A 23,486-nucleotide genomic window follows, 5' to 3' on the forward strand; every position below is an offset into this window, starting at 1 on the left:
GGAGCGACGTTTGCAGAGTGGTGGAGAGAGGGGGCGTGGCCTGCTAGCAGAACTCAGCAATCCTGCTGTATGGGACTTACTGGAAGTAATAGGAGGGGTAGTTGGCCCCCAAGGATGTCCTTGGGGGCCAACTACACCTCCTTCCAGTAAGTCCCACACAGCAGGATTGGCGAGAAGTTGTCAGAGGCCACGCCCCCTTTCTCCCCCACTCTGCGAACGTGCCTCCTGGTGCACTACTAGTTGGGGGATAAAGTCCCCTAGGCTCCATAAGGACCTTGGGGGCCAAGATGCCCCTCTGGTACCTCCTTTAAGTCGTACGCAGCGGAAGTCCAGAGAGCTGGTCAGAGGCCCAGCCCCCTTTCTCCACCACTTTGCAAGCACGACTACTAGTTAAAAAACCTTAGAAATCCACTACAAAAACAAAGGTTGCAGGGATGTTATAGTTAGGTAATAGCGTTTAAAAAACCTTAGAAATTCACTGAAAAAAAGAAGAGGTTACAAGGACTTTGTAACTAGTCTGGCAGGGATCCTGCTAATCAGGACCCCAGTCACTGTGCTTCATCCCCAAATTGGTTATGGTGGGTACCTTAGCACATTACTAACTGGCTGCTAGTGTACCCTAGCAAGTCCCTAGTATATGGTACCACGGTACCTAGGGCCTAGGTACACCAGGGTTTCCCCATGGGATGCAGCATGAATTACGCCACCTAAAAAGGGACCCTCCAAACAACAACTACAGGCCTGCCATTGCAGCCTGTGTGAGCTGGTGCATGCATCTCTCTCAAAAGATATAAGTTCCCTTATATCTTCAATCACTGCACTTGAAACCTATTAGTCACCCCTCTAGCAGGCCTTTCCGTCCCAAAGTGAGGGTGCTCGGTTCAGAGTGTGAGGGTTGTCCTGCATGAGCAGACCACCCCTACAAACCCTAAAGTCCATTCTCCATCAGCCATCACAATATAGAGAGGCCATGCGTCATTACGTGAGGACCATCTCTAAACTGGCTGGGATGAACCTGGGTATGTTTGGAATCGTACACAAATGCCAAATCCAGTGTTGGAGGTATGATTCCATCCACTGTAAGGCCCCTTCGGGAAGCCCTCCATGCTCCCGGGACCGATCTTAGAGAGCCGGACAGTAACCTAGGGCTACTGCCAGCCACAGATATGATTCTGCCCTCCTGCTGCTGGGCCGAGCCCAAGCAGGGGAAGGTAAGACAGTAGGTTTCCTGTCACAGGGGGGTATAACCACCTCCCAGACAGGATTTAGTGCATTAGGCCGGGGTGGGGGCGCTTGCCAGCACCAAATAGTCTGCTGGAAAGGCACATTTGGTGCCCTCCTTGAATACTCCAATTCAAACCAGCTCAAGGAGCCGTTGACTCCCGCTCTGGCGCGAAACTGGACAAAGGACATGGGAGTATCCTTCCCACTGTCTAGCCGCTCCTCTGGGAGGGACCCCTGAATCATCCCAACCCTCTCCTGAGGGTACTTAAGGGTTTACCTGTGGGTGGGACCCTAGATTTGTTGTGGGATTTGATTTAGATCCAACTCCACTTTTTCGACTATCCAAGTTGTGCTAACTGTGCCAGACTGATGAAATCGTCCTTTGCTTTGGGACTGAGACTGCAACTGAGAAGACTCTGTCTACTCCTGACCTCGTCGTCCTGCTAATCCGCTGCACCATCAGTGTCCGTGCTCCATACAGGTTCCGTCCTGGGCCTGTGGACATCTAAAGACATTCAAAGAAATCTCCCTTGGAGTGAAGGAGTCACTCCCCGGCATCTGCAGGCACCACAACACGATTGACTAGTTTGCCGAACCTGTGCTCCAAAAGACTCCACAAGGCTCAGCAACACAGGTGGTAGTTCTGCATTCCCTCGAGGCCTGAGCTGTCCTCTCGTCGATTTGAGGCTGGCTTCCTTCATAGAATGCCATGCAACCAAACTCCTGTCCACAGTGTCGCTGCATTGCTTCATCACACAATAACCGCATCAGTTACCACAACCGACTCATGCCAACAGAGTCCGACACCTCTAAAGATTCTGTTGATCAGTCTGTGCCCTCCATAACTGATTCGTGCCGACACAGTTAGTTGAGCGGATGGATTCTTTTGTCTCCAGCATCACAGTGGCTCGGGCAGAGCTACCGATTCGGTGTACCCGTACTTGAAGCCTCTTCATCATCTGACCTGTTCTATTGAACTTCGTCTTCCGTGCCTCCTGGGTGTCCCGGATTGGCAAATACTCTTTCCCCTCTGCTTTCAGGTACTTTTCGACATGAACCTGTGTCCATGATCCAGCAGACTCTTTCATCTTTCTGCAACAGCAATCTCATCCTAAAGTCCTCCATAGGCTGCAACCGCAACGTACCCATTGAATAGTATTGAGTACGAGGTCATATATCTTCTTTCCATGCGACTGTCGTGGGGTACCTAGACTCTCATCTGGGATTGATATCTTTGGTCTCCAACTCTCTAAGTCTCCTCGGTCTAGTCTCATCTACTGTTGTGGTTCCCATTCCACAATTTAGTTATATCGTTTAGTCTCCCCGGGGGAACACTGCGAATTGGAGCTGCTTACTGTTCTAGCTTGAAATATTGGGTGTCTTTTTCATTATATCTCTGGGTAGCAGATATTGTAGAGTGTTAGTGAGTAACTGTAATAAATATCTATTTTCATAAGTACACTGTGGTTATTTTTCACTAAGCCTATACTAAAGATTAGACACTGGGGAACCGCGCAGCTTTACACTCCTCCTGGACTAAGCCTGAAGGCTGCTCTCCACAGCTACCACTTAGAGAGGCTTTCTAAGATGGTCTAAACCACTAAAGGATTAGTGCAAGGTGCTACACTTACATAAGTTAGCATCATATATTAAGCCAGCCTCTCACAGACGTTATAGTTAGTCTAATTGAATTTTAAAAAAACTTAGAAATTCACAAAAAAAAACAAAGGTTACAGGGACATTATAGTTAGGGTCAGATTTTACTCATACAAAACCAGCGAAATTCAGCAGTTATAGTTACCTTACTTAACTATAACTCATGACCCCCAAATGCACTGCTTATGAAATTGCATGCCATAGCAAACTTCTGCTTTGCTTCATGGAAGGGAGAGCAGAAAAACTGCTCTTGCTTTGATGAAGCAGTTTTGCTTTTGTGCAAAGGGAGCTGCATGTCATCAGCTCCTTTTGACCAAAAACAATGCCGGCTAACGCAGGAGGCTGCACAAGTGGCTATGGGAATGGGGGCCACGCGGCCCCTCTTCCATAAATAAAGTTTTGCCAGCCCCTCCCCTTTAGAAAAAATATAATAAACAAAGGCCTAGCCCCGAGGGACGGGGTCCTGAGGCTGTAATCGGCCTCAGGAGGGGGGCGCGCAGCCCCCTCCCTTTTAATAATTTATTTTTTCTTTAAATGGCTCAGGCCCCGGGAGATGCGGTCCCCGGGGCCCAAAAGAGTCAAGGGAAGGGGGCCCACACAGCACACCTTCCCAAAATAAAATACTTTTTTTAAAGTAACCAGCAATTTGCCGGAGGCCCCACTGCCTCCCTGCCCCACTCTGCAAATGCACCTCCTGGTGCATTCTGGGTTGGGAGATTAAGTCCCCTTTGATCCTAATGGTCCTGAAGGGCCAACTAGGCTACAGATACCTCCAGTAAGCCCCGCACAGCGGGATTGCTGAGAGGTGATCTGAAGCCAGGCCCCTTTTTACAACACTCTGCAAACGGGACTTCAATTCCCATCCAAGAGCGCACCAGGGAGCACGTTTGCAGAGTGGTGGGCAAAAGGGGCACGGCCTGCTATGAGAACTTAGCAATCCTGCTGTGATGTCACTGACCATGTCATGAGTGATGTAATATGTGACGTCATCAGCAGTGCATCGTGGGGAGGCGAGTTATTGTTAGCTCAGCTAACTATAACAACTGAATTTCTCTGGTTTTGTACAAGTAAAATGTCAGTCTAACTATAACGTCCATGAAACCTGTGTTTTTTTCAGTAAATATCTAAGGATTTTTAAATGCTAATTCCTAACTATAATGTCTCTGAAACCTGTGTTTTATTTCAGTGAACATATATATGTATATATATATATATATATATATATATATATATGCCATCACAAAGTTTGCCTGGTATGAGTCAGCCCACACAGGTAAGTGGGAGTAACCAGCTTTATTCGTGAAGGAACGGCTTCAAATGACAACTCGGAAGCTTCGCCTTTAAATCAGTCCTAGGATTCCCGACGCGTTTCATGCCCAAATGGCATTTCCTCAGGTACCATTCACTGAACGAAGTGCGCGATGTTTCCAGTGCCTTTGAAGAAGTGTTCCTCAATCACGAAACGCGTCAGGCGCTTACTGGACTAAACTCGAGTGATTGGTGGTATTCACTTTGCTGTACCTGCATTAAAGATATCCTGGCAGAATACTTACTCGGTGTGGAGCAACTCCTTGACAGGCAAACTTTGTGTGTTAATGTTGAGCGGCCAGCCTGAGCCGCGGAGAAGCCCCGGTGTTGTTCACAACACTCCAGCGGTGACGTGTAAGCCGCCACCGCAATTGGAACGAGTAGCCGGTTTGGTGCAGAAAACACGAGACAGCAAGGTGTGTATGCCGCACATCATTCAACCCACTGGGGTGAAATTTTGAACTATGCACAGCTTTGTCGACTCACATGAGTAACAGAAGGGCACTACATTGTCCAGGAGGCCAAGGGGTGGCCGCGCCCACTGGGCGGGACATTAAGAGATCTACAGGTGGTGCCATTCACTGAACGAAGTGCGCGATGTTTCCAGTGCCTTTGAAGAAGTGTTCCTCAAACACGAAACGCGTCAGGCGCTTACTGGACTAAACTCGAGTGATTGGTGGTATTCACTTTGCTGTACCTGCATTAAAGATATCCTGGCAGAATACTTACTCGGTGTGGAGCAACTCCTTGACAGGCAAACTTTGTGTGTTAATATATATATATATATATATATATATATATATATATATATATATATATATATATATATATATATATATATATATATATATATATATATATATATATATATATAGAGGGGCACATTATTATCTGACTGCTCACATATGGCCTCTGAGGAAGAAGAAAGGATTTCTTCAAAATGTGTCAGGCCGAAGGATGAATAACGGGAACGGAAGCTGCCTTCTTGCTTAAATAAAGGATGGTATTCCTACCTGCAGCGGTGTGCAGCCTCAATTGCTGGGCAATTTTGGGTACATATATATGCTTGCTTCTAAATTCCAAAGTGAGATTTGGTCTAGATGTTTGGCCGGTATGCTGACACCAGCATGGGGACAGCCCTCTCAATCTGGAGCAACGCGTACTGTCAGCCATCTGGTTCATACACACTCTGCAAGGCTTCGCCTACCCTGTTGGTGTGAGAGGAGGCAGTATCTAATGCCTGATAAGGAGACTGTAGGTGGTTGAGCCGGACTATTGAATTAAGGTAACTGTGTCAGACTGCAACCCATTGCCGAAAGAGGCAACACAGTGTGTTTGGATGTTGCCCATCACTGTATGGGTTCCACGAGGGGCTGCATTAACCAGCAAGCAGTTCACCTACAGATGCAGCATGTGATGGTATTCACCTTTTAAATAGGAGGAGGGGCTACAATTGCCAACTACCCCAGCCTGTGAGACCAGCACTGAAGAAAGCCACATCAGCAGAAACGCGTCTGCTCCAGACTCTTTTCCACGTATGCTGAAAATGTGCTCATTAAATCCATCTGCTTACCCACAGCTGTTGTCCTGCTTGCTTCTAAATTCCAAAGTGAAATTCGGTGTGTGTATATATATATATATAGAAGGCAGTAGTACCTAATACCAATTTTGGGATTAAAGATAAATGCAAACAACTGGAAAAGCTAATGAGGACAGAACAGAAGAGATGGTGGCGGCCAAATCCTTGCAGCGGTATATCAAGGTTGGGCATGTACCGCGCAGTTTAAGAATTCTCATTGCCCCCAGCTGTGAAGCGCATGATCGCGAGATGATGCGCGAATGGACAGAAACCAATTTAGAGTCCTCTCGCAAATTGCTTTTCATCCTGGTTAAATACGCAGAAAAGGATTGTAACAAACTAGCGTAAGATATTGAAATTCTCACCAAAGAACTCGACTTGATGGAACAACAGGAGGAAATAACAAAACTGAGAAATGACATGAAAAAATGCCTCAAGAAGGAAGAGGATGTTATCAGAGAACGCAAAACTTACAAATTTCATTGTGACCGCTGTGATTATGAACAGGGGAGAATTTTTACATTTGCCCATAAGTTCGATGCACTGAAGGCAGACAACAAGGCATCCAAGCAGGTGGCAGTAAATGTAAACGAACCGTCTGAGCTGGCATCGGCGTCAGAGGACAGCTCAGCAGTGGAAAGCGGCCGTGAAACTGAGGCACGGAGCAGCGCAAAGCCAACTAGGGGACGCAAACTCTCACTTACTGAAGAAGTGGATTTTTAACGCCTCCAAACTCTTAGACCAAGAAAGCCGCAAATCGGCGAAAACAAAGGAGGAACAAAAGCAGACGGGAAAGAAGAAAGATATGCAGAAGGAGGCTTTCCCAACAAAAAGCAGCAACAGAAAAAACAATAGAAGAAATTTTGGAGAAAATAACACCGTTAGATATCCGGGAAAGTAGTGCGAAAACCGTTATCAACCTATCGGATAGGACTCTGAATGCTGCAGAAACCCAAATTTTGGCTTTAGGTCTATCATTTTGTCCAGAAAGTACATTCAATTATACCTGATCTAGAGTGGATGTATACAAAAATGTGAGAAAACTCAAGCTCTGCAAGTTTCATGTTCAATCCAACAAATTACCAAGTGGGGAATAACAGCAAATACCAAATTCTGAACCCCACAAGCGGAGACAATGGCTATCAGTCAAGTTCAAACTCAAAACACACAGGAGATGGTGGAAACTTTGTTTAAAATGATACAAGAACCAAGCCAATCAGAGGAAATCCCTGTAGCGGCTCAACATCAATTCAAAACCCCTTGTGTCACAACATTTAAAGCACCCTCCAAGTTCTATCCCCTCATGCTCAAAGACAATATCGATATGTTCCAGGAACAGGTCATCACTGATTTAAAAAATGTAAATAGGGTTAACACCAAGGCAGTACCAATCAAGTTGAATATAAAGGCATTACAGTACCATCAACTGATTAAGAAGATCAAAAATGACAAAGAAACAGTAGTACGCAATGCCAATAAGGACGGCAATGTCGTCCTATGGAAAAGAAAGGACTATTTCCAAGAAGGTACTAACCAACTCAGTGATGAACTTTGTTATGGCAAAAGCAACAAAACCATATGGAACAATACCCAATCTGCGTATCGAATTAAACTTATGGCATGGCGTGAAAATGGTATGATAACCAGTGATGAATTTAAGTTTTTATGGAAACCTCATCCCACGATTCCAATTTTGTATTTTACCCCCAAAGTTCAAAAGGACAGATTGAATCCACCTTGTAGGCAGATCATATCGGCCAGGAACAGCATTTTTGAAAATACTTCGATTTATGTGGACTATTTTCTACTGGAATTTGTTCCAAATCTGGCCTCTTATATTAAGGACACTGGTGACTTATTAACCAAAATGAAGGACTTCCAATGGAATAATGGTTATTTGTTGATTGCACTAGATGTTACAGCTCTTTATACATCTATTAAGCACAGTGATGGATTGAGGGCTATCAAATTTTATCGGGCAAGAAAGGGTTCCTTATATGAGGAGCATAGCAAAATGATCATCAATATGGTGGAGGTATGTCTCACCAATAATATTTTCATCTTTCAGGATGGCATGTACCAAGAACTAAGAGGTGTTTCCATGAGGGCCAGCTTCTCCCCCAGCTACGCGTGTTTACACATGGGCTGGTGGGAGGAGCAGGTCCTCATGGTTAAACACTCTGATACAATGGCCAAACATGTGAAAGGTTGGTGGAGATATATTGATGACCTTTTTCTGGTCTGGCATGGTAGTGAATGTGAGGCTACAGAGTTTATTAAAGTATTAAATCAGAACAATCTAAATCTTAACTTCACAGTCACCATTAGTCCAACATCGGTTACATTTCTAGATGTTGAGATATATGTAGAACAAGGCAGACTAGAAACCAAGTTACACCGCAAGCCCACGGCAGAGAATGCTATCTTACATGCTAGTAGTGCTCATCCCACCCACTTGGAGCAGGCTTTTCCTATGGGGAACTATTGTGCATGAAAAGAATTTGCAGCATTGAGGAGATGCTGCACGTAGCGCAAAGTGAATGTTTGTCCAGGTTTAGGAAAAGAGGATACAGCAACTCATGCCTCACAAAAGCCCGTTCCAAATGTAACTTAGTAGATAGGGAAACCCTCGTGGCAACCAGAAAGACGCCTAAACCCAAGAATGAGGTTTCCAATACTTTTAGCTTCATTTTGGACTTTAACAAAGAGCACCTAGCCGTCAGAAAGATTATCAAAAAGAACTGGCACTTCATTAAACAGGAGCCCCTGATAGGTATCACGGTCCCGAAAAACCCTTTAATCACCTAGAGCAGGGGAGCATCAATGAACGATGCTGTCATGGACAGTGACCCATGTGGACAACAAGCCAAGGGCTCTTGGCTTGCGCAACGTAAGGGGTTTTACAAATGCAAGGTTTGTAAAGCCTGCCAACATGGTGTCAACACTGCCGAATTTTCTACACCATTCGGGGGACATCATAAAGAAATCACCAAAAGTCTTAATTGCAAGACTGATCATGTGGTCTATGTGTTGAAGTGCCCCTGTGGATTAAGATACATAGGTAGCACCATCTTACCTGGCCACAAGAGAGGTACTCCAACACATACGAGCCATTAAGAACCACGACCAGTCATACCCAGTGGCTAGACATTTTCATGATCACCATGATGGTGATCCTAAGGATCTCAAATATTATGTCATTGACTCTGTCCCCAAAAACAACCGAGGCGGCGAAAGGGAGAGAAACCTTAGACTGTTGGAGATGAATTACATTCTTAATCTTGACAGTAAGCACCCCAATGGCCTTAACAGTTCGGAGGAACTGCATGCCAGTCTATAACCACAGGGGTTTTCTGTCTTCATGTAACTCTTAATTACAGAACTAGATTACTTGTTAGTGAATATTACCATCTGTATTTAGACGTTATTTTGCCAGATGGACAAATCTGTCCTTTAAGTTGATACAGGTGGATTTATCCCATTATCAATAGTTCAGCTGCCAACCCCCCCTTCCAGTATTTACATATCTGTCTTTTTTACTACCTTATCTCTTATTGCACTATACACTTTTCACTTTTCTGATTACATTTTTTAATGAAAGGTTAGAAAACAATATTAAATAACCTGTGGTTTGCACATGCACTTTACATAAGATGGTCCAACTTCTTTGAAAAAACCCTTCTACAGATCTCACAGTTGGGGTCTCTAGATGTACCTTACCGGTAATATATATATATAGGATCTAAACATTTCATTGGATAATATACTTTCCAACATGAGATATTTACAGATAGGGGTTAAATCGTGACTTGTTACGCAGGGGATATGTATATATGGATACTTATTTATGCATTTATCTATTTATTCTTGGTGTATTTAGTATTTATACTGGTGTATATATATATTTATGTATATGGTTTGTAGATACAACAGTTTTAGATTACTATGTACATCTTGTCTGCTAAGCATTTAAGCTTTTACCCTGACTTGTATTTAACGAGCTACCATGTTGGACGGGTTTTCGAAAAATCTGCATTTTCATATATATGTGTGCAAAGATTCTCTCATTTCATTCGACATTTTGCCTTCTGTTATCAAATATTAGATACCGGTAAAGTTGCTTGTTTGATTACTTTTTATAAGGGTTTTTTGGAATTACTGGTCTATGCCTAGCACGATATATCTTGTATATCAAAACACAATTGTCTGTTGGTGCTTAGAATGTACGTTGACAACGTTTTTTTAACAAAAAATGAAAAGAAATGAAAAAATGAAAAGTGAGCAAGTATATAAAGGAATGCCATTGGTAGTAAGGCGTCATGTGATCAAGTCCCCCTTGTAGGGACGAAACGTGTCATGGCTACCTTCGTTTGACTGTAAGCTGAACATGAAAATAAACTGAGGCATTTTTTAAGCTTGTGGTCCGTATCCTGCGAGGGAGAAGCGGGGTCAAGAGTTTGCTGGGGATAAATATATATATATGTATATCGAGATATGCATTAAAATGTAATTCAAATTCCTACTCCAGTCCCCACAATAATAGGGAACATGTTGCACTTCGGAGGAGTTACTGTTCCTACTCGATTCAAAACAGCAGTACGGAAACTGTTGGACTTGGAGAGGTTGCATTTATTTTTTCCACTCCAAACAGCACCACAATAGGGAAAGTGTTGGATTTTAAATGTACTATTCCCACTCCAGTCTAAGCAACAATAGGGAAAGCATTCGTTTTTGGAGGGGTTACATTTACTATTCCCACTCCAGTCAGCGTAATATTAGGTAACGTGTTGTACTTCAAAGGGTTTGAATTTACTAGTTCCACTCCAAACAGCACTACAGTAGGGAACGTGTTATACATTGGAGGGGTGAAATTTACTATTCCCACTCCAGTCTGAGCAGCATTACAGAAAATGTTGGACTTCAGCGGGGTTAAATTTACCATTCACACGCTAGTCTAAGAAACTGTAGGGAAAGCATTAGATTTTGGAGGGGTTACGTTTACTATTCCTACTCCAGTCAGCATAACAGTAAATGTAAATGTGTGTGTCTTGTAAAGCGCACTGCTACCCGGAGGCGTCCTGGTGCTATAGACCGCTGGGGAACCCGTCCTGGCTTTCCCTGTGAGATGTTCCCTCCTGGGTATCTCCAAGGTGAAACCAGGCATCCCCGGCGTTTGTGGGGGGCCGTTGTGGAGATGAGGCAAGCTAATGCCCAGAGTTGCCTAGTGTGATCCCTAGTTAGAGTAGGCACCGAGGCGAGAATTATTGAGTCCACTGACCCTGGTTCACGACCCTGCCGCGTCGGGAATTGAACCCTGGTCCCGGGCCGTCCTCTGCTTCCGGGTCTGCCGCCTCTAACCAGTGAGCCACACCACTCCACCAGTAGGGAAGAGTTGGACTTTGGAGGAGTTACATTTACTATTCCCATGCCAAACTGCGCAATAGCAGAAAAAGTGTTTGACTTCGGAAAGGTAAAATTTACCTTTCCTAGTCCAGTCTATGCAACAGTAGAGCAGGCGCTGGACTTTGGATGGGTATGATTTATTATTCCCACTCCAACCTAAGTAAACAAATTACATATTAGAATAAGCCTTTTAATTTAGAAAAAATATTAAACTCTTAATTTACACATTATTAACATAAAAAATATATATACTATTTTTTAAACAATTAAACAAGTTACATAATTATTAATCAATTGAATAACTATTTATCAATGAAAAACTAATATTTGCTATTTTAATATTAATTATTTATTATGTTAAGTTTAATAATGATTTACTATATTAAAACATATTAAAATAAATATTGAATCATTACTTAATTAACTTCCCACCAAATCACTTAAAATGACAAACTATATTTAAAAAAAGTATTAGCAATTATACAAATAATAGTAACACAATTAATGTGTGAACTAAAATACAATAACAGTATTACAACTATAGAACTGAAAATGATATTAGAAACAATTATATGCTTTAAAACAATATTACTTACCTACAAAAATTATATTCTTGACAACGATATTTTTGCATCACAATAATTTTGTATCATGGTATTTTATTTCAAACATTTCTATTTTCCGATACTTACAACTCAATATTTTGTCCACACACAATAACATTTGATGTGTGCTGTGACTGTCAGACATCTTCTGCTTGAAGTAGTCTCTCATCACTATCTGGTGTGACATTGTACATGAAGTATTTTGCTGTGCTCAATTTTATGCAAGATACCGGAGAAATGCATTTTGCATAATACTTGTAATTTTGTGCATTTTCACCAAAATTGCATTTACTATGTGAAGAAAAAAATGCACAATTTTACCCACTGCTATATAACATTTCTAGTGATTGTTCTGTAATTTTACATAGACTTACCTTTCAATGATGGCAAACTGTTGTGTTTTCTGCACACAGTTACACAATGATGTTGCTCTCTGCCCCTGCAAATGCTGCTGGGTAGCTTTATAAACAGCATGTAGCGTCTTATAAAAATGCAAACCTGATGCAAAGTGTAGTGATAATATTTACATTCTAACATAAATCTTGATTTGCGTTGGATTTGAACCAAAAGTGACGCATTATTATGCAACCAGGGTTTGTTTCATGTGTTTCGTCGCAGATCTCTAGCTACAAAGAATTGTACACTGGAATTTGCACCAAAATCCTCCGCTTTCTTGTTTTCATTTCTCTTCATTTTTCCCTATTTGTGTGAGTTCTGCATTCTACAGAATAGATACAAAGAGGGAAATGCTATAAAGCATCGTTTTGTAATGGAAGGGACCTCTTCTTGTACATGAACTACACTTCTCTCCATGCAGACTTCCTTGCACTATGGTTCAAGTGTGTTTGTATTGGCATCTGGGAGCTAAAGGTGCACCAGTGTAGGCAGAGAGCAGAACAGCACCATATAAATGTGGATATGGTGCTATTCTGCTCTCTCCCATTCCCACAAGGCAGTACATCAACTTTTCTTGCTGTGCTGCGTGATTTCCTTTTTAGTAAATCTGTGACTTCTGCTGTAGTCTGACAGCCAATCACCACAGGCACTAAGCGTGGGAGAGGCATAGCACTGCCTCTTTTCAGCAAGGATTGATAATGATGAAGCTGTCTGAACTTAATATGCGAGAAGGGACTTCCCGCAAAGCTCAAACGTTATAGTGAGAATTCTCTGAAACAGCTTTTCTATTTCTAGGCTAGATGTTTATTACTTTTTGCTTTGCTGACTTTACACACCATAATCGTGCATGCCTTGATACATAGGTTAGCATTTTAAAGGCCATTAGAGCGCAATTGCTGTAGCTGAAGGGGTTATTTAAATTTAGGAACCATAAATAAGACAAACTACTGCTCCTACTGCAACATATTGTGCTGATACGCTTAGATAACCTTTATCACCAAATGCTCCCACTTATTATATTGCAAGGGAACAGGGCTGCGGGCGTGCGGAGTAAACACGTTATCAAAGTCAATCGCAAAACCTGTCTAATGATTAGAGTGGCACAGCCTGCAGTCAGTAAATTAGGAAGATAACAGCCTTGAACATGACTCAACAGGAGCACTATCTCCCCAGCAATCAACACATCTGTCAGGCAGTAGCACACTCTACATGAGATACCGCGGGAGTTTACAGAACTTAGTTGGCTCATATACTACTATTTCATCACAGACCCGGCAGAGGCGGACTGGAAACTCAAAGCAGCCCTGGCAATTTTGCTAGCCCCCAGTAACAAAACCGCCCCCTCCCTTCCAACATCCCCAGTGAAACGCCTGATTATCAATGCTGCCAGTCTGGGGCTGAACCTTTGCAAAAGGGAGTATTAGAGGATTGTCCGACATGCAAAGTACAGAACTGCCACCATTTTCTTCTTAGTTAAACACATTTTATGGATTACAGACCACATTACTGGTTCAATGTATTACATTCTCAAGGCATTAGTTTGTATTCAAGGCTGGCACTACATTACGCTAATAGTAGGCAGCCTGATTAAGCATACTACAAGGAAGACTAGGTTAAAATTTAGGGCTCAGATATGACCCTGCTAGTATGTAAGGGGGAGTGCCAAAACAGTGAAATTAGATTTTGTTTGGGCTTTCAAAAAATCATACACATGGAGCTGAGCGTATTTCGTCATAGGTATTTATAAGTACACTGTGCAGGATTTCATCCTATATGTCTTTTATGTAATGCATATAGAAAACGTGCATGACATTCGAATTACCTGTTGTTCAAAATACCTGAAATTCCAAGAGATGCAGAGTTTGGCATTTAAGTCAAATGCAGCAATTTGTTAATTTGTGAAACTTGTAGATACTATGGTCTAGTTATATGACTGCAGCTGTACCAGATATTTTGGTGATGATGAGAATGCTCACAAAGAAGTGATCTAGTCAACTACTAGAAACAAGCTCAATCACCTGCTTCCTTACTTTCTTTGACTGTTTTTTGGGTAGACTGAAGAGTAGTGATTAGACGTAGGGCGAGCACTAAGGTGTAGGCAGGGATAGCAATGAGTAGTGTGGCGATAGTTTGTTTACCAGAACACAAGTTGTGCTACCCAGTGCAAGGTACTGAAGGGGTAACAGACATTTCTCAGAGAAGCTAAATTCCTAGGCCTCAATTTAACCAAAAGGACCAACTATAATCAGCTGCTTAGACATGCTATCAGGTGGCTATCCAATAACACCACTGGGTTTGGGCTCCCAACAGTAAGGCCAAGCCTCTGAACAATATTTAACTAAACAACCGCCAGTACTGCTGTCTTATTCTATCTAAATTCGTACTATCAAGTTGAACATCCAACAACATGTGTACTAGACTACTAGTCCTGTCTGAATCAATCTTTTCTTTTTATTATTTTGTTCTCAAAATCAAAGCATTTTTGCAATTTTTACACTTTTTACATTTTTACATCATGATTGCAACAATAAAAACACTCAATACTACAAATATAGAGCTTCATACATTCAGTCTCTCATTCAACCTTTCCAACATACAATCAACACATCTCATCCACTCACAGCGCACAAAAGGAATATTTACAATTCAATTCTTTTTTGTACTTAAATTATTAATAAACAATGCCATAGAACCAAAATTATCAACACTTTATATTGTTGTGTCTAAATAAAGCTTGTTATTCAGTATTCTTACGGCCATATAAAATTGGTCTACGCGTTTTGAACTCTCAATCGTTTTAGAGTTCTCTTCAGGATCCAAAGGCTTTCTTAACTTGAAACCTTGTGATCATCTGACGCAGGACAATCCATGTTTTTGGACCCTTCTTATTCGGGCAGAAAGAACTTCCAATCGGGGACTTGTGTTTCCGCGATGGCTTTATGCTGACTTTAAAGTATGCAGGAGTTTTTTTGGGGGGCAAGTCTCTAGACTGTTCCATTCCAGCCACATAAATCGGCGTGTTCAAAGGTTGCAAATTGCAAGACCTAGCTGCATCACCACCTTCAAAATTGCGTTGAATTTGGTCACCAAAATCATGAAAAAACATTGGTGCATACTGAATAGTGGTTCCTTCACCATACCACATCCAAAGTTCTCCCTCAAGCGAGGGAGGAGTCTGAAGGATATGCTTGTGCACACAAGCCCACGGAGATTCTCTAGTAAGACTATACAAAACCCTATGACACCAACCATAGGCCACTACTCCTGTGGGATTTGCAGTGTTTGCCACCTAATAAAAACAACGAAAAATGTTGTTTTTAATAACATGACTTGGCAACTCAGCAACCTAACAAAATGAAACACCCAAAATGTGGTTTACCTAATAACTTGAGCATGGAACCTACATTAAGTAGGCATGACCAAAAGGAAGATTAAAACAAGGATTTGCGAACACTGCAGCAATTTGTGTTGCAGAAGCTCAACAACAAAGATGTCTTCACACTACATTGAATTGAAACATACAGTACAAGATTACCAGTGGGTGATTTAAGAACAAATAAAGGACTCTACAAATTCCAAGATAAAACTAGAAAAGGAACAACGTTGGGTGTTTAAGCACAAGACATACACCGGGGGCATCAATGCCAATATCCCATGGGTTAGTTTCATTTGATACAATCCAAAGAGTGTTCGCATGATCAGCTGATCTCTAGCAAAGTCACACCCCAACACAATATTTATTGTCCAAATCCACAATTTATTGCTTTCTTGATCCACAAAATTATTTTTTCTTTCTTGATCCGTAATCACTGCTTCAAACTCTCCCTTTTCTCATTTTGAATTTTTTATTTTTCTTGTAACTACAAAATTACAGGTTTTGGTTTTACAATAAAAGACCCGACTTTGTGTTGAGGTCAATGAATACTCCACTTGGAATGGTCTATTTTTTTGTGTATGCAAGTAAGCGAGGACGTAGCATCCGCACATTTGCGCTCGCTTCATAACACCCAGACATACTCTCAATGATAAGATGCAGTTCGTCGGGGCAAAGTCCACAATAGGTGTTACGGAGAAGGTTTGCCTTGATGCAGTGAGTTTTTTTCTGAGGAAACAAGACACAGCTCAATGGTGTACCAGTTTTAATAAAACTGGCATCAGATTACCAAAAGGAGATACAGTAGTTCCACTTTGAAACATGCAATCAACCTGGCATCAGACTTAAATACGAGACACGGACGATCTCTTTAGATATATCATTTCTTGGATTCAGAACACAGCCACCTCTGGGCATCCCCCAAAAAATGCACATAGACCAATTTACAAAACCGACATAAGTCTAACATAATGAGGCATGTCTAATAATTTTTTGCGCACCAAACCGCACGGCTCAAAACATGTTGACACATAGGATCGTAGGTGCATTACCAACCTCGCGTTTCTAATAACCCCTAATTTTTTAACATACCGACTAGAGGCAGAAGTAAAATAGAAATATCTGTTAGCCAGGTATTTTAACTTTCTCCACTCAATCCCCTTCTAGATATATACATCTCCTTTATCATTATATAAAGCTCAAGAAGTGTTCCCACTTGTTTGTTGGTCACAGCACGCCCCAATACTGGGTTCTATGTTTAGATTTAGTAATTTGACATACACAAGTCAAAGCTTAGTACATTTTTAAAAAGTATTTATAAAAACTAAACAATCTGCAACAACATCAATTAATTTACTGAACAGTAAAGCATCTGAATTAATACCATATTTTATAAAAAGAGGTTTTAAAAAGATACATCTGGGGAATTTTAAAACAGGACAAATAAAAACTTAATCTAACATTTGTACATCACCGTTACATAAATTATACAACCTGTATTCCCATCTTAGTCACCGCCAAGCATCTGCATCACTTTTTAAAGGAAGACAATTCAGCCTAAACAGTAGCATACAACGACAGACTCTGTGTTCTAGCTTCCAACCTAAGAAGGGTTGCTGCACCGAAACTGTACAAGACCGTATTATTTCATCCAGTCTCTTTATTCGCCCACAGAACTGGGTGTCATGTTCCATAGAGAAAATGTTTATGAATGCTTTCAGATGGATTTTCAGGTTAAAATAGAAGTGTGTGCAAAAGATTTGTCATCAATGTCCAATCCCTCCTAATAGGGTCAAAGCATTCTGTGCCTACAAACTTCCTAACAGTATTCTCGTGCGAGTGAAAAGGATGATAAACACATCACATTCGGCTGCCAATCCCCCTATAAAAGTACTTACCAGTTCCATTTCATTGTGCGATGCCTCGAATGGCGCCATCGTATTTAAATTGCAAATAGAACGCAAGATCTTCCCCTCTACTCTATGAATAATGTGACAATGATAAACTTTTATAATTTCTACACCATATAAAAATGTCAGAGGGATTTTCATCTTACATACAGTTAATAAATGGCTAAAATGACTTTGCCCTGTTGCACGATTAACTGATTTAAGTGCATTAGCATGAATCAGTGCCTTATTCATCAAATGTGCAATATGCTCTGTCTGTTACATTTGTAAAAAAGATGTTCTATAAATAGGGATAAGAGTTTACAATTTCCAGAGGTACACTGCCCAAATGCCAAATTGATTCAGATTCATAAGTCTTTATTTCGAATATTCGACAGCATTTAAAATTAATAATCACCATTCTCTAAAACACTTCATAATGGTTTAAAAAACATTTTGGATAATACATTTTATACATACAATACAATTTGATTACTCAAAAATATACAGAGATACTAAAATACGAAAGTGCAAAGAAGGTGCAGCTATCAGCAGATTAATTAAATATGAGAAAAGCTTTCCTCGGATTCAATTAACTTTGGTCAAGTCCGATAAATACCCAATTCAGCTCTTAACATAGCAGTTTGGCTCTAATAATCCACATCCAGCCCAAGAATTTTGCTACTGCGATTACCACGGGTTCCCTTGTGTCTGTCCTCATGATCCTTAAGGCCTCTAGCCCCACCCGTGTACCAAGGTTTTTACATATAGGTTTGAGCCATTTATTTCGAGGAGCTAATAGGCAGGGCATACAAAGAAAATGTGGCCAATTGTCTCCCTCTGTTCCGCACACCAAGGACAGAGCTTGTCCACTTGCCCATTCCAATTTTTTGTAAACAATCTTATTGGGAGGGAGCCAATCCTAAACTGGTGATATATTTTCCTATCACTACTCTTGGTGATGGTATCCCAGTATTCTTCTAAGGATGGATCTAGTTTATGTTCCAAAAACTTGCCGGACAGAGAAGAGGTATTAATCTGGTCTATGTATTGCTGGCGGACTGTGAGACAATATATTTCCTTATAAGCTTTTTTAGATGGAAACGGAGTATTTGCCGGATCGGTCCACAAGTTGCTCAGACCCATTTTTTTCTAATAATAATCTTACTCTTTTAAACCATGGAATGTTACCTGAGCCCACCACTGATTTGACATCCAGGATTTCATTGGCAAAAAGTGCCAGTTCAGGTGTTGTCCAAATTCTCCTCCATAAAGCCACCGACTTAAAGCGTGCCACGTCATCAATTGCGTGACACCCTAAATCCAATAAAAGGGGCTTTATGTGACTCGAGCTGGGGAGGCCAACTAGAGTCCTAAAAAATTTATTTTGAAGTTTAACTAACTTGGAAAGGTCTGCAAAACCCCATAAGTCCGCTCCGTACAGGATCGCTGAACTTATTTTGGCGTTATACATTTTTAAGGCACGGCCTATCCTTTTTGTTAATGAGGACCTCTGTTCTTTGATTAGGCATCCCGATAACTGTGCAAATTTAAGAGAAAGGGTATCCACCTGAGGCTTCCATCTGAGCCTACTCTCCAGGACAACCCCTAGTATGTCATAACATTTACCTGTTCTAGGTGTGATCCATTCATGGTAACATACCCATTCACCGATCTATTTTTTTGTTAAAACCATGAATTTAGTTTTTGTTATGTTAACCTGTAGGTCATTGTCTTTGCAAAAATCCTCAAATTTGTTTAATGCTACCTGTAATCCCTTCTGAGTTTTTTACAGGATTAGGGTGTCGTCCGCAAACATAAGTAACAGAAACTTCACGCCACCCAAAGCGGGAGCATCAGTTGGACAAGCTTCAAAGTACTGCGCGACCCTGTTAATGAACAACAAAAACAGGGTTGGCGCTAGTACACACCCTTGACGTACCCCACGGGACACGGGGAATCTCTCCGTAACCTGCCCTTGTTTACCCCATCGAACCTGTGCAAAATTTGCTTCATACAACTTAATTACCAAATATAAAAGCTCCTGTGGCATCCCCATATTTCTTAAGGTCCTCCAAAACTTGACTCTGGGGACTAAGTCAAAAGCAGACTTAAGGTCTACAAAAGCGGCGAAAATAGCGCCACCACCTAGCCAAACAACCCTCCAATAAATTAAAGTAAATCTAAAAACCTGCTCGATCGTGCTAATACAAGATCTAAAACCAGCTTGAAGAGAAGACAACACTTCCTCTAGTTCCATCCAGGACTGGATTATTGCCAACACCATCCTTGCAATAATTTTCTGGACGGCATCTATCAAACTCATTGGACGGTAGTTCCCTGGTATTGAACGATCTCCCTTTTTAAATATAGGGTGGATCTCAGCCCTGTGCCAGGAGTCCGGAATACATGCCCCCCTCACAATTGCATTAGCAAGAAAAGAGAGATAAGGCACCCAGTTTGTTAGATCATGTTTAAAAAGGTCGGCCGGAATACAGTCCATTCCCGGGGCTTTACCACCTTGCACCTTTCTCAATGCGTACTTTACATCTTTCTCTATAAACAATAGAGTTTGGGGAGATGGAATTGACAAGGGAGATATATCACCAAGAGTAGAGTCGCTCTCCTGTTCCAGTCCCCTAAACTGGGTCTGGTAATGCTCTACCCAATCATGAGGTGACACATGATTTTCTGGGACTTCAAAGTGCGCAGAATTTCCCCATTAAACAATATGCCAAAACTTAGTCTGGTTTTTCAACCTGCTAGCCTCAAAAAGCTCTTGCCAGAGCTGGTCGTCCCAGTCTTTTTTGGCCTTGCTTTGGATTTTACGATAATTTAGCCTGGCCTTCCTGATATCTACGATATTTCGGGACCTAATTGCTGACACCAGTGAGCCATAGGCTACACAGCACGGTTTATTATACCACGCTTCCCAGACTTTTGTGTTTGACATTTTGTAACTTTACAAGTTTTAGAGAAAAGGGATTTCAATTCCATAAAGAGCTGTTCATGGTATGCTGTTGTCTTCCCAATGATATCTTCCTGTGTGGGGAGTGATCTCAGGGCACCCTAAGTATGTGATACCTCCTGGGTGATCTTTTCTAGTGTCATGTGGTCACTAATGACCTTGGCCCACCGTACCCTGCACCTATCATTGATAAGCAGGGCATCAGCAGTGGCTATCTCAATTTGTTTATAGTTCTTGGTCCCCCCATCTAGTTTAAGACTCAACGCAAGCGGATTATGGTCGCTCTCCAGTCGATCAAGTATTGTCATATCATCAAGTATTGACCAAATATGTTTCACAGTTGGCTGACAGCCCATGATGTGAATCTTCATAATATTTTTATTTATGTTGACTTTCAAATAATGGGTCTCATATATATGTTACAGTCAAAGTGTGAAATCCCGCATTCTATAGAATGCCTAGGTAATGTATAGAATGCCTGAAAATCATCGAACGTCAAAGTATGAAATGATTGATATTTTATACATTGCCTAGGCACTGTACACTTTGCCGGATTGTCTGCCAGCAAAGTATATAATACACCTAATCCAGACTTTCTTAGTGTAACAAGTACTTCAATCTCAGTTCTGCTTTCATTGTTTTCTGGTAAGAATATCCTGTGCTTTATTTCGTAGTTTTGTTCTTTCAGTTTCAAATGTGTATTAATTAATAAAGGCTTCTCATCTTGTGCCCTTTTAACACTTTGCGTAAATGGTACTGTTCTTTCTGTATAATGCCTAGGAATTGTATAGAATGCCTAGGAAAAGTATGTAACATTTTCACAAAAACTTATATTTCCTAGTTTGCCTCTAAACCATCAGGCATTCTATACATTGCCTAGGCATTCTATACAATACCGGGATTTCACACTTTGCCGAATGCCTAGGAATCTCATCTTGTGGCCTTTTAACACATCTTGTGGCCTTTTAACACTTTAACACGCGTAAAGGGTACTGGTCATTCTGTATAATGCAAGGGAATTGTATGGAATGCCTAGGAAAAGTTTGTAACATTTTCAAAAAAAAGGTATATTTCATAGTTTGCTGAAAACCATTTGGCATTCTATACGTTACCTAGGCATTCTATACAATACCGGGATTTCACACTTTGACTGTAACATATATATTGATAAAAAGTTGAGACGCTTCTGTAGCCCTTTTGGTTTCAAATCCAGCAAGACAATATTATCCGAATAAAGTAGTGTCCCCATAGGGTAGGATCGTACCCTTGGGGCAACAACATCAACATGGCTCACCAACTCCGTCAAATCGGCAATGCATATAGAAAAGAGAAGAGGTGCCAGTAAGCACCCTTGTTTTAGACCATTTTTGGTTACAGTTTTTGGCTGTGATTAATTTTAGTAAACCCTCTGCGATAACAGGGCACTAAGCTTCCTACACAGGAAATGCCTGTCCACCTAATCAAAGGTGGTGAAAAAGTCAATACAGGCCATACGTTTCCGCAATTAGATGCAACGCTGATATATTACCTAAGTGGAGCTGTTAGGTCGAAACCCACATGCTCTAGGTTCAAGATTTTCTTTTCTTCTGCCCAAGCCTTTATCTGGAATAGTACACACTTTGCAAAACGTTTCTTAGAGGCATCTAGCAACACGATTTGCCTATACTTACCGGGGGCATTATTAGGACCTTTTAATGTATAATACTACCCCTCCAGGAATCTGTTCCTCCCTAGTAATGAAGCAGTATCTTAACAATGCTGCCAAATTCTCAGTCCATAAATCGGCTGTTAACTGTACAATAGTAATAGGCAGATGGTCAGGACATCTAGCCCCCGCATTCCTGGCACTAACAAGATTATAGTTCACGTGTGTCCTATATGGACAGGGGAGAGCAGTATTTTCTATATCGGCAGGTCTGAAATTAGGCAAGCAGCTACCAGCCAAATTCTTCCCTAAATTGTGTGGAGCATACAAAGAAGAAATGTAGTTGCCCCATTCAGTGTTGGAGAAGTAATTACTTTTAGAATTGCAAGTGCTGCCAATACATTTCCCTATAATCTTACAGAAGAATCTAAAGTTTTTTAGTTTTACGGCATCAGTAATTTCCACGCATATTCGATCTGCTTGAAACAGGATTTATTAACGTACACAATCTGAAATATTTGCTAGAATTAGTAATTAAAAAGAAACAAATAGGACTCGAACTTACATGCAGATCCCGAGACAGAGTGACGTTGCTCAAGTCAATAGGTCGAGGGGTGTAACCATGGGCAGTTTCAATGGAAACCTAAATGAACAAGAAGCAAAAAATAAATCAGTGGTAGAGATACAGGTCAAGGCAGGGTGGCCTTGAATGAAATATCTAAAGCAATTAAATTGGAGCGAGGGAGGAAAAGTAGGTATATAGAACAGCAAAGTCTATACGATCATGGTGTCCATTAAAATATTTATATTTGTTACTGTTCTTTGGAAGTATATGAACTCACAAGATGATAAGATCAAAAGGCACGTGAAGTCACAAATTGCAAACCAACATCGTTTTTCCGACCGGCGTAGCTATATCTATATATTTCCTATGTTTCATTTACTTTTTACTTTGAACAGAATTCCTTATAATGTACAAACAATCTGTGACAGTGGATTAAAGTAAACGTGAGAATTGGTGTTGTGGCTACCAATACGTCTGCCTGAATTGTCCTAAAAACATCTGGATCTAAGGATCCATGAGAAAAATCAATATAAGAAACATTTATGTGATTTAACATTAATAAAGGCCTCATTACAATGTCGGGCGGAGTTTCCTCTGCCCGACATCGTCTCGGTCAAGGTACCGACCGACACCCGACAGGCCATCCCGACCAACTAATTGGGATGCGACCGAACACTGTTCAGTCGTACTCCTATACTTTACAATGGGAGCATGCATTCCAGCCAGATGCATGCTCCCATTGTAAAATGCGGGGTGCAGTTCATTCTTCCACCCGTGGCACCTCAAGGTGCCTGGCACAAGGTGCAGGGGTCAACCCCTTGGCCTCCAACTGGAGGCCGTGAACCAAAGGGGGCCCTGTTGGGGACCCAAAGTCG

At 41.4% G+C, this 23,486-nt stretch overlaps 1 protein-coding gene across 1 annotated transcript in view; it reads right to left on the reverse strand.

Annotated features, from left to right (window-relative positions):
• The window catches only part of RYR2 (ryanodine receptor 2), a 3,481,211-nt gene that overhangs the window by 1,407,644 nt on the left and 2,050,081 nt on the right, over positions 1-23,486 (reverse strand). Inside the window, exon 57 of the mRNA XM_086925791.1 lies at positions 22,612-22,689. Coding sequence (XP_086781917.1) covers positions 22,612-22,689 — 78 coding nt within the window. The remainder of the gene's footprint in view (positions 1-22,611; positions 22,690-23,486) is intronic.

The sequence above is a fragment of the Lissotriton vulgaris genome, chromosome 6, assembly GCF_964263255.1.
Source record: "Lissotriton vulgaris chromosome 6, aLisVul1.2, whole genome shotgun sequence".
NCBI classification, from domain to species: domain Eukaryota; kingdom Metazoa; phylum Chordata; class Amphibia; order Caudata; family Salamandridae; genus Lissotriton; species Lissotriton vulgaris.